We start from the raw sequence: 11,688 nt of genomic DNA, 5'->3' as shown, positions 1-11,688 counted from the left end.
AATAAACTTTATTATTTTTGAATTTTAGTTGTCTTGACTAATTTTTATTGCTCAATTTTAGAGTTCAAAATCCTTTTAATTAAGACAAACACCAAAAATAAAAAAGCAATCACCCTATCTCAGTTTAAATTTGCACTTGATAAAAAATCTATAAGAATATTTCGAACCAATTTAATTTAAAATTTTATGCTATTACATGACATTTTTAAAATGATAAACTCTTTAGAAACATCAATATATCACTCTTTCACTTAGTATTGAATATCAAGAAATTTATATGGTGCCAACAAAGGGGAGGGAGAGAGAGAAGAGGAGGAGGAGGAAGAGAACAATGGAGAGACAAAAGAAAGAATAAAGACACTTGCGGTGAGGTTCTGGCCTAGTGGTGGGAGGGGTTTGTCCCCTTCCTCCGCACTTGGGTTCGAACTTCACCATGCACGCCTGTCACCCCCGCGGTGCTTTACCTGCTCATTGGGCTTGCAGGATGTTCAGTGGGCCGTGGGGATTAGTCGTGGTGCGCGTAAGCTGGCCCGAGCACCCCACGTAAATCAAAAAAAAAAAAAAGAATAAAGACAGCTGAAATGAAGTTAATTATTTCCCATTGCTCCTACATGAACGTTAATTCAGAGAATGGATATCATATCAAGCTTGTAAATTCTAATTATAATTGTTAATTACTTGTGCGCATGTCTTCTATAGTCACTCTTGGAGTGGATGCAGTTATCTTAGCATCAACAATGAGTCCCTCTATTTTGAGAATCCATAATAATAATAATAAAAAAAAAAAAAAAAAAAAAACAAGAGGGGAGAGAGAAGAGTGTCTGCCTTGATACTATGGTGATTTGCTAGTTTTCTAGCTTGTGCTTTTGTCACAGTTCGGATGATGTTTTTTTTATAAAAAATAATAAACATGTAAGTTTTTTTAAATCTTAAAACTAAATTAAAGGTTTATACATATATTTAATTAAATTAATTAATAATTATTTATATTAATAAATATAAAAAAATATTAACATATTTATTTGACTTACCTAACTGCATGTCAAATTATTATTATTATTATTGTTGTTGTTGGTAATATAATTATCATTATTATTATTTATTAGTAATAATATATGATCATCTTTAGATGAGGCATGTCATTTATAAAAAAAAAATATATATGTTAAAGCATAAAATAAAATAATAAAAAATAATTTTTTATTATTAAAAGACGTTGTACATGTTGAGGTGCTTTTTATGTGTATATAATATGTGTCAATAGTTTTTTAAATAAAAAATATTAATTAAATATCAAATTACTTCATTGTACTTTACCCTAATTAAAAAAAAAATTGAGGAAGAGACGCCCATGCCTTTATTTTTATAGTCTATTTTTTTTATCCTAAGAATAATTATGTAATTGTATTGTATAATTAAAAAGTAAAAATATCAAAATATCCTTGTCCAACAATGTAAGTGTTTTTTTATTCTAGAGGTAATTTATTTATTTTATTGTACATTAAACGATGAATTAACAAAAACACCTCCAGATAAATTAGTGATGACAAATAAATAATGTAAAATAACCAAAACGCCTCTAAACCTAAAGCAATCAATTGTTCTTTTCAAGGCTATAAACGTAATTCCATTATTATAGTGAATAGTAAAGCATGTCTATGGCTACAAGAAATCTCTAATGCCTTTTAATATATTTTTAATATATTTGTCAATAATTACTAGATTTCAATGAAATTTGAGTAGCGTATGTTGTTTTTGGCAACAAATTCTTCGGCTGAACGCTTATTATTTTTGAAAGCTTTCCATCTTTAGATGTACCCCTTGATGAGATTTGTCTTTTTTCTTTGTTTTTATTTTTTTTATTTTTTTATTGATTGTTATTGTTGATATCAATCCATTTTTGAAATGATGTTATTGATTTAGTTTGAGATTTGAATTTATACGGGTAATTTTTTCCAATACAACATTATGAGAAAAGGTTGCAGTAGACAAAAAAATATTATAGTATTGAGAAAGTAATTAGTGATATTTTATTAATTAATTTTAAAAAAATAAATATATATTATTTTTAATAGGATATCATGATTTATTTTCCGATAGCATATTGACAGTCTAGCCTTTGAGATTAAATTTTGTTTTGCATTTAAATCCCTAGATGTCAAATAGGAGTTTTAACCAATTAAGCTTTAAGACAAAAAAAAAAAAAAATGCCCTCTTAACCCTAGCAACTTTAATATCTTCTCGATCTTGAAGGGTTTGAAAATTTTGATTCTCAATAACCAAGAAGCCATTCCATGTAAAAGTTTTACTAAAGGTAGAACAAAATGTCTATTTTCCTCTATAAGAATTTCATACCCAAATCCTTCATAATTTAGGAGAAATTGCAGCATTATTCATATAATATTGAAAAAATCAATGAGAAGGTTGAGTGTTTTTTCTCTCTAGAATACAGAATTTGTTTAGCTTTTGTTATATAACTATTTGATCTATCTGCTTTTATGTTTTGGGAAATTTTTCTCATATTCATTTTAAGAATTTTGAGAAATCTAGAGAATTGGTGTATGCTTTGGGGACCCAATTGATAAAACAATCAATTTGGTGACTCAATTTAAAATTGGTGTAAGGCTGAGCCCTAATATGATGTTAACCCTTAATTATTATTTCCATAAAATTTTGTTCATGTCATATTATAATTATACATTAGTTTCCAGCTACATTGCATAAGCATTTCTCGGCATCTCAAGGCTAATGGGCCTTAAAGCTAATAAAGTTGGAGAAGTGGGCTTGTTTTAAAGACAAAATCCAATTAAGAAATTGAAATATGAAAAGGCCCATGAATCCGAAGACCCAATATGACATCCCTCCCTTGACACTAGCAAGTGGTGGCAAAAATGGAGACGGTGGTCTTGAATCTTCCAGCAAAGCAATCCGAAGACCCAATTTCCAAACATTGCTTTAATGGAGGACGAGAGGAGCACGGTGAAGCTTGCCTGTGCTATTTGTTGTTGCTACACTGCGATACTGGTGTTGCTCCAAGTGTTGGACCGAAAAGAAGGCTGTTGCTGGACATGCAGGGCGCATCGGATGCCGGTGGATGCTGCTTTAGGAGAGGAGGAAAGGACAGAAGAGTTCCCTCTGCTGCTGCTGCTGCTAGCTTGTGTTTGCTCCCGGTTGCTGGAGCTATTGATGGCATTGTGATTATAAGGGAGCTGCGGAGAGAGGGGAAGAGAGACTGAAGGTCAGTGACTGGAAGGGAAAAAGGACTTGTATATATGAGAAGTTGCAACTCCTAGGGGTTGAGATTGAAGAATGAAGTGTCTGTCTGATGGGGAAGAGACTGAGACTGGGGGAGAGTTGAGACACATTATAATTTCTAATTTTCTTATAAGTTGATAAATTATATTTTTCATTAAAATAAATTTTTAATTTTTCAATTTTATATTTTAACTCCTGTAAAATTAAATTAAAAATCAACATGTTAAAAATTGAGGTATAATAATTCTCATGCATTGTGAGAACGAGAATGCATGCTTGCAAACTTACAACCATGAAGTCGTTCCTATGATCATATTGGCCTCTCACAAGGATTCCAACAAGTGTCTTTAGCGAAAAAAGTTGGTAATTCTGCTCTCAACTTCTGCATCTCCTCCATCTTAGTGTATTTGATCAAGTAAATTCTACTGCTAGAATTTGGCAGGCAAGGTCGCGTATAAGCAGGATTCTCTTAACCCCAAAGTCAACTAGAATTTTATATTGGGATATCAGGATATGTATCTCCTCATTCCGTACTCTATTACATCCTCAAGATAAGGAAAAATCAAGGTCAATAATAATATATAATTTGATAGTTAGATTGGTTGTATAATTATAGAAGCATAATATTTGTTCAACGAGTGCGGCTAACTGAACAGTGAATAAGATTTGGTGAGAACGGACCTAGTTGCTTCTCTGAAGGTTCATTATTCCAAAGTGGCATTGCCAGAAAGTTGAATCTCTTCGATGGTTATAAGGTCTTATTGCTTTCTATGTGCTAAGAGTGGTTTCTGGTGTAGGAAGTGCTGAGAAAGTAGAAAGAAAGCAAGGTTGAAGAATCAATTCATTGCACTGTCAATTAACCTCTCTTTTAATGTCAGCAATTGAGCCTTAGGCTCATCATTAGCCTGTCACAGTAAATAGTAGGTTCAGCAATTTCCCCAACCTTTTTCCTTGCAACTTGGTAAAAATTGCCTGTGAACCACTTGTTAGGTTCCATACGAATTTGTCATGGCCTGCCACCAACCAGCTACTTTGTTCCATCCAGCTCAGAGTTTTAGTTTTCAAATCCCTTACTGCTCTTATGGTTATCAAAACATGTTAAACAAAAGCAACTTGCCTGGAAACTCTACCGCGTCTTTAGTTGACCTTGCTTGATATCAGAGTCAACGGTAGCACCGTGTGTCGATATCATGCGAATTTGAGCAGAAGTGTTTGATTTACCACTAAAAACAAGTTGAGAGAAGAGAGAAAATCTGAGGTTCATGGGGAGGCTACCTGCCCAAACTGAAGCTGCAATTCAGCATTTCAGCCATCCACACCCATTACAGCTCTCCAATTACCAGCCCCAACAGACGCTTTGCCTAGCTTCATGTTCATGTTGCAAGCTCAAGATCTCGGGATCGATCTACGCTTGCACACAGTGCAACTACTTTCTTCATGTTTCTTGTTCCCAGATGCCTCAACAGATCACTCATCCATATCACCAAAACCATGTTCTGTCTCTCCTCTCAACCCCCATGTATCCTGGAGACTTATTCAACTGTGATGCGTGTGGGAAGCAAGGAAATGGTTTCTCTTACCATTGTGGAACTTGCAACATTTATATCCATACCACATGTGCGGCCATGCCCTTGGTGCTCACCCACCAGTCTCATCATCACCAGTTGAATCTTATACCCTTTGTTCCTTACCCTAACATGAGCTTTTCTTGTGACATATGCCACAACTTTGGTTCCAAGCAATGGCTCTATAGGTGCAACCTCTGTGGATTTGATGCTCACTTGGATTGTGCCGTATCACAGCCAAATCCAGCTCAAGCTCAAGCCCAATACTACCAATCAGCAGCACCAGTATCAGGTATTCCTCGGTATCAGGCCGTTGGAACTCCACTGGCAACAGTTCCTGTCATGGAAAACCTTGCCCCCAACAATTATGTGCCAAAAGCTGCTACCTCAAATGTTTTTGGATCAAATATGCCTATGTCTAATGGGAGACCAAGGGGGCAGGCGAATTCTTCATTGAACCAGCTAGGCTCTATATTGTTGCCAGCACTACTTGGTATTGGCATCGGTGGTCTTGGTGGTGGCAGAAATAATAGTGGCGGAGGTATTAATCTTGGAGGCACCTTTGGTGGGGGTGGTGTGGATTTGTCATCATCATTAAGCGGAGTTGACATTGGAGGATTTGGAGGTGGAATGGACCTTGGAGGTGGTTCCAGTTTTTAGCTATCTATTCAGATTTTTCATGTGTATTGACAACGTCTGTTTCTCTATGCTTTAATAATCTGAGGTTCCAGGATATTTTTTTTCTTGCAAGAGAAAAACAGAATCCTTGGGAAGTAAAAAAAAACAACGCACCCTTAAATTCTAATTGTTGTATTATGATGATCATCATCAGTACTTGGGAATAAGATTTGCACTAAAGGAAGCTACTAGCCATCAAGATCAACTCACTGTCCCCATGAATAATCTGTTGTAGTTGATGCTGATTTCTGAGAAGAAAATTGTGATTTAAGACATTTCATTGTGTTCTAAAGTTTATATATATATATATATAGACAAATTATATACTCGACAAAAAAACATTACATATCAAAATTATTTAATTTCTATGCATTCGAATTTAATCAATCAAATTATTTCTTTCTCCATATAGATTACTTAAAAATACAATGCCATGGGCACATGATTGATTTTTCTCGAAGACCATGGACAAAAATAGAAGACAATTAAGAGTATATGGACTAAAATGGAGATTTAAACAAAGCAGAAACCACCAAAAATATCATTAGCTCTCAAAAGAATATAACAGGACCCAAGTTTCTTGACCTAGTAGCTTTGGTGCCACAACTCCAATCCTAAATCCTCAGGGACATCAAAGTCAGTGCTCAAAACGACAGCACTTTATACCCAGCTGGCCTGGAACATGCAAGAAACCAAGCACCTGTCAATCAATCCCTCAAACAACTACCACCTCTTGCTTTGACTTTTATTTATTGCTATAAAATGATTTTATCGATAAATCTTTGATCTTGAAGAAGACCTGAGTTGTTCATCTGCCCCATACAGGTGCTTATCCTTTTCTTTTCTTTTCTTTTTCAATTTCTTGATTATTATTGTTGCTATTGTTTGATTGTGTTTTTGCTTACAATCTTGGTCTTATTTACATTCTTGGGCCTCAAAAGATGAATGGTTTTTTTTTTTTTTGCTTGAAAAAAAGATTAAAAATATAGAGGGGAGAACTTTCAGTTTCTGGGTTTTGTTTTTTAGTGACTAAATCAATGATTGAGCTGGTTTTGGATTTATTTTTTTTTCATTTTGGTCGGAGTTCGATTTGGTTTGGATTTTAATTATTTTTTTTCTTAAGCTGATTTTGATTTTCTTTTTTGGGTATGCAGGGAGGGTTTAGTTTAGTAAAGTTTGGATTTTTTTCCCCCTCTTATTTACTTATTCAGAGAGTGATAATTGTGTCAATTAATTTTTGTTTTGAGGGAGTTTAAGATAATGGGAAATTTCAGTTTCTGGTTGAGTTAAAGAATGTGTTTTTATTGTTCTTTGCAGGGTAGGGTATATTGAGATTTTGGTTTTTGTTGTAGAAAGATTTTTGAATCAGATTGGTGTAAGTTTTTTGCTAGAAATAATGGATCTTGATTTGAACCAAGAGCCTTTATACCCTTCCAATGACTCGCTGTTGGGACTAGCATCCATACGAGATGAATTAGAAAACACCCATGGTCATATAGAAGAACGCCTCAGGCAGCTTGAAGCAGTTACTTTCAGGGCTAGACAACGACAGAGATGGAGACAAAGTCACTTTACCCCTCAAACAGTGAATGTTTCTGTGGAACCAGCTACTGTTAATGTTCGCAGTGATGGTGAGCTGCTTATTGGGGAGGCTAGTGTTGCTACTGAAGAAAGGAGAGATGAGATGAATAAATTTGGCAAAAGAAAGAGTACCTATTTGATAGCTAAAGCGTTAGGCAGGAATGGGAATGGTAAGAAGGCCAGAACTGACAGGAGGAGTGTATTTGATTGTAACGTATGCCTTGATATGGCACAAGATCCTATATTAACTTGTTGTGGACACCTGTTTTGCTGGCCGTGCTTCTATCAGCTGTCTTATGTTTACTCGAATGTGAAAGAATGCCCTGTTTGTGTGGAAGAGGTTACAGATACAAGTATTATTCCAATTTATGGCAATGGAAACAGTGATGATAACAAGAAGCTCAAGTTAAAGGAGTCTGGCTTGAGGGTTCCTCCTAGGCCCTCTGCACAAAGAGTTGAGAGTGTGAGACAACAACTCATTAATCACGGTGCATTTTCTTCTTCCATTGAGGAAAGAATGCGGTATATTGGCAATGTGCTCATTGCAATGGGGGAGATACCTCCGTCAGAGGGTCTTGATGGTGTTCCTCTTGAATCTGACAGAATCAGTTTCTTGGCAAATCGAACCAGTACTTCTCAGGCACTGCCTTCCATAGGAGCAGACAGGAGCCAGCACCACCGTTCTGTTCAAGTTTCTAGGTTACTGTTTCAAGGAGCTGCTTCACTATCCTCCTTTTCATCTGCAGTGAACTCTGCAATGGAATCTGCTATGGAATCTACTGAAAGATTATTTGAGGACCTTGGGGCAATTTTGCACAGCCATCGTGGGAGAAGAAACCATCAACAATCTTCACGTCCTGCTGATAGAGATTCATTTTCAAGCATTGCTGCTGTTATTCAACCTGACGGCCAGAACCCGGATACTGTTGCCGATGCTGATTCTACATTGCCACAGTCTGCTTCTTCTTCCAGGCCTGACGATGTTGTCACTGTTTCTCAATTGGAAAGCCATAGAATGGGTACTGCTATAGAAAGCAATTTTAGTGTGCCCATTTCTTCATCTTCTAGAAGAAGAAATCTAGTTTTTAGGCTTTCAGAAGTGGACAATAGTGTAGAAACAAATTCTTCATCATCCAGGAGAAGGGTTGAAGTTCCTAGAGCTGCAGGAGCAGACAATGCACATAACCGTGAACGTAGAAGGAGAAGCTTGAACTGATGTAGCCATAGAAATAAGGGTTAAATTGATTGCATGTTCCTTGTCTGAGTACTGTGATTTAGTTGTGTTGTTGGAAACTGATACATGTTTGTGTTTATGAAGACCGTGTTTGCCAATCTAGGCATTGAGTGCCAATTGCAATTTAAGCAAAATATTGGGATCACACTACAGGTGTTTATACTTTTGCTGTTGTAGATTTATTATCTGGCTGTTTCATTGGGAATCTATGTGGTTTCTTACTAAAGACACGTTTACCGAAGCACGCAGCATCATCCTTGATTGCATAGTAGGTGTTCTATAAGACAGAAAGCAGCTATTTAACCGGTACGCGCATGAACTCTTGGTGAAAGATTCGTTTGGTTCTTTCTGCCTTTAGTTATATACAATATACATGTTCAATAATTTTATTTAGTTTTTTATTTCCTTTTTGAATTTTTTGCTTCCCTGTTCTTTTGTATTTGTGATATCCAAATTCAGTGCGACAAGAGACTTCACACCTAAACTTTTTGTTGCTCTGTTAGCCTTGTACAGGCTTCTCTTTTTCTACACATTACCATACCATGTTGTTGTGAAATTTTTTAGACACGTAACAGTATCCAAACAACTAGTTGATGCTTTGTCGAAAGATGACATTGGCTATCACATGGGTTTCATTAAGATATCTTGCATGCCTGGTTAATATCAAACTGCTAGCAGATTTGGATTGAGGACTTTGCCATCCTTGTTTCATATCAATTACATCAGTTTCATGTGCATGACAATACTTCTTACCTTTCTTGCTCCATAGTTTTTCATGTCCCTTATTTTTTAGACTAGGGATAGAACAGTAATCTAGTTACTTCTGTTAGAAAATACATTACATGTCAAATATAAATATAGTAGTAGAAAACCATCTCATGGATCATCAATACATGGAGTTCTTCCAGAGGGACTTAGGTTTAGTTGAGGTTTTAGTTTTGGGGGGTTTAAGTGTGCAAAGTTTGATATTTTAGGTGTGGAAATGAATTGATTATAGAAATGGTTATAGTTTCAGAGTTGAAAGAAACATTATAGGCCTTGGACTATTGAAGGGAAGGTCTCATGCAAGGTTACATGGTAGAGAGCCTTAAATTTTTTGGCCTAGTTACAATTGCTTGGCTATTTCTGAACCCTTTTACACGACATAGTACACACTACACATCAATTACTTGCACAGCTGAACTTTCACCTATTGACCGCATATTTACCAACTCGTTACTCTAAGCTAGAGCTACAACTAGTTGGTCTATCCAGAAAAATCGCTACCGAAACTAACAATGGTATTTTAGATTCCACCAAGTGGTAGCTCCTGACCTAATTTGCTGGTGGCAGGGAAATATTAGTCTTCCAAGGGAGAATCAGAATTCTTATGTTTATTAATGCAACAATAGTTTTGTGATGATTTATCTTTGATCCCTCACTTGTGCTGTTAGTATTACTGCGTTTTAAACTTTGCAGTTTGAACTCATGGTATCGTGGCAAGAGAATGGTTAAATGATGTTTTATCATTAACTATTTGTTCATGCGTGTTAAAACGTTGCGTCTGTTGGCTGGTAACCTACGTATATTCGTATATTTTTTGTTTTGATTTTGTATGTCAAAAAAAATGAATTATAGGTTTCTTCGAATGTTTAAAAATGATAAGGTGTAGTGTCAGGACATGTTCCAAATATGCAAAAGAACACGAGCAAAAACTGTAGGCAGACAATATGGCAGAGTCGAGCAATTTTAAGAACACAGAAAAACAGACTTGAAACCAACCGTTGTCAGACCATAAACCAGTTAAATAATTATCAATAGAGGCTTGTTTAAACTCTCCTGCCACAAGCTAAATATGATCGTGTTGTCCCATCTGCAAACTCCATTTATGAAAAGTCCAAATTTCACAGAGAAAAGCTTTCTGAAAATTAGAAAAGATTTGTCAGACTATCAGACAAATTAAACGTATGAAAGCTCAATTTAGTTTTGACATTTGTAATTGATTTTCTAACAACTCTCTGTTCTCCTGAAAGTATAAACACGACACAAGAAAAGAATCTGTTCGCAAGTTCATCACATATCTCAAATAGCATTCAAGGTTGAAGTGTTGGTTTTCACGATGTCTATTATCTTTATGTCTCAAAATGCTTTCTCTGCATACAGACAGGAGGGTTATCGGATTAGTGGAAAATCCTGCTCATTGGACTCTGGTTGATGCTCAAGGTGTTGGCAAATTCTATTACCCAAACAAGTGACTAAAAAATGCAGAATCCCTATATCCTTTCTTAGAACTGGTATAATATGCCTTCAGTCTTGAAAGTGTTGCATTCATATGGAATCTCATTCTGGTTTCACTTGGCTAACGACTTAAACTTCTGCAGGGGCAAGTTATTGTGAACCAGTTTGAAGCAATGACTGTCCATGGACCATTAGCTGGGGAGGTAAGAATGCCTCAGATGAAGTGTTTATCTTAATTTGTGCATGCAACTTTGAGGGTAGGATTGGCCCTATTTCCTTAGAATGTGAACTAGAAGATTATCCATATTTGCTTGGGTCTTGCAGGGAAAAGGGCTCTCGTTTGAACTGTGAATCCCACTAATAGTCAATCCATTGATAATCTCTTAAAAAGAGAGCATGAATGATCACATATTGAGTCGAGCATCTCAGTACGTGATCTAGCAAAGTGGTAGAGGGAAATCCCTACAGGCTAGTGATTCATTACTGGTGAAAGAGTGGGATCTCACACTAAGCTTCTCAAAAACTAAAGTTATCCTAAACGCATGCCACTTCTCTGGTGGACTCTATTGGAGAGGTATTATTAGGTGTTTAAAAAGGATTTGTATTGACAATTAAGTAAAGGTTGGTCTCTCCTCCTCAATGTTTCGACAAAGAGCATTAATGTCTTGCCGGATTTTCTTTTCGAAGGCATTGAGAATTTATTGTTTGATTGGTTTTACCATCTGCTATCATGAGTTTCCTGCGAGAGTGTTTGAACAGGATGAGCAATGGAGTGTGTGTGTGTGTGCTGGCATTCGAACTGGTCCACTAAGCCCAACACAGCTGTCCTGCTATGATGCCTTGTTCTAATAACAATATGCTAGGGTTTGGTTTTGGCCCTTCTTTGTTTCTAGTGCAATTATGATTTTGACTCATGTCTACGATTGCTTATATCTAATTTGATGGGTGGTTTCTTAAAATACCACGTTTCTAAATTAAAAAATAATAATAATAATTAAAACTAACACAGTTTCAAAATGTTTTAGAGAATATCACAGGCTAATGAGTTATGTTACTATGAACAACTCAATGAAATGAATAGCACAACCAAGAAATATTTTTGAAAAATTATATATAGATTGTGAATACGTACATAATCAAATAGACTAGCTAAAATAC

General features: G+C 35.8%; 2 protein-coding genes across 8 annotated transcripts; both read left to right on the top strand.

The window, feature by feature from the left end:
• Positions 1–4,047: 4,047 nt before the first annotated feature.
• Positions 4,048–5,773, top strand: LOC105109331 (uncharacterized). Its single transcript, XM_011004017.1, has one exon. The coding sequence runs from the start codon at positions 4,518–4,520 to the stop codon at positions 5,478–5,480; it is 963 nt and encodes a 320-aa protein (XP_011002319.1). The 5' UTR covers positions 4,048–4,517; the 3' UTR covers positions 5,481–5,773.
• Positions 5,774–6,042: 269 nt separating this feature from the next.
• LOC105109330 (RING/U-box superfamily protein) lies at positions 6,043–11,224 on the top strand. 7 transcript variants are annotated; one of them, XM_011004016.1, is made up of 5 exons: positions 6,043–6,323; positions 6,816–8,466; positions 8,563–8,619; positions 10,460–10,586; positions 10,674–11,224. In XM_011004016.1, exon 2 carries the CDS (start codon positions 6,895–6,897, stop codon positions 8,293–8,295), a length of 1,401 nt encoding a protein of 466 aa, XP_011002318.1. In that variant the 5' UTR covers positions 6,043–6,323; positions 6,816–6,894; the 3' UTR covers positions 8,296–8,466; positions 8,563–8,619; positions 10,460–10,586; positions 10,674–11,224. The 7 variants fall into 7 exon arrangements, with proteins under 7 accessions (XP_011002318.1, XP_011002317.1, XP_011002316.1 ...); XM_011004015.1 differs by having other exon boundaries at positions 10,456–10,586; XM_011004014.1 differs by having other exon boundaries at positions 8,556–8,619.
• Positions 11,225–11,688: the final 464 nt, after the last annotated feature.

Source organism: Populus euphratica, unplaced genomic scaffold, assembly GCF_000495115.2.
Source record: "Populus euphratica unplaced genomic scaffold, PopEup_1.0 scaffold438.1, whole genome shotgun sequence".
NCBI lineage: Eukaryota > Viridiplantae > Streptophyta > Magnoliopsida > Malpighiales > Salicaceae > Populus > Populus euphratica.
This window is presented reverse-complemented; position numbering and strand designations above follow the sequence as displayed.

Bases quoted from the DNA above. Each gene is read 5' to 3' on its own strand.
- LOC105109330 (XM_011004016.1), top strand. From the start codon at position 6,895: ATGGATCTTGATTTGAACCAAGAGCCTTTATACCCTTCCAATGACTCG.
- LOC105109331 (XM_011004017.1), top strand. From the start codon at position 4,518: ATGGGGAGGCTACCTGCCCAAACTGAAGCTGCAATTCAGCATTTCAGC.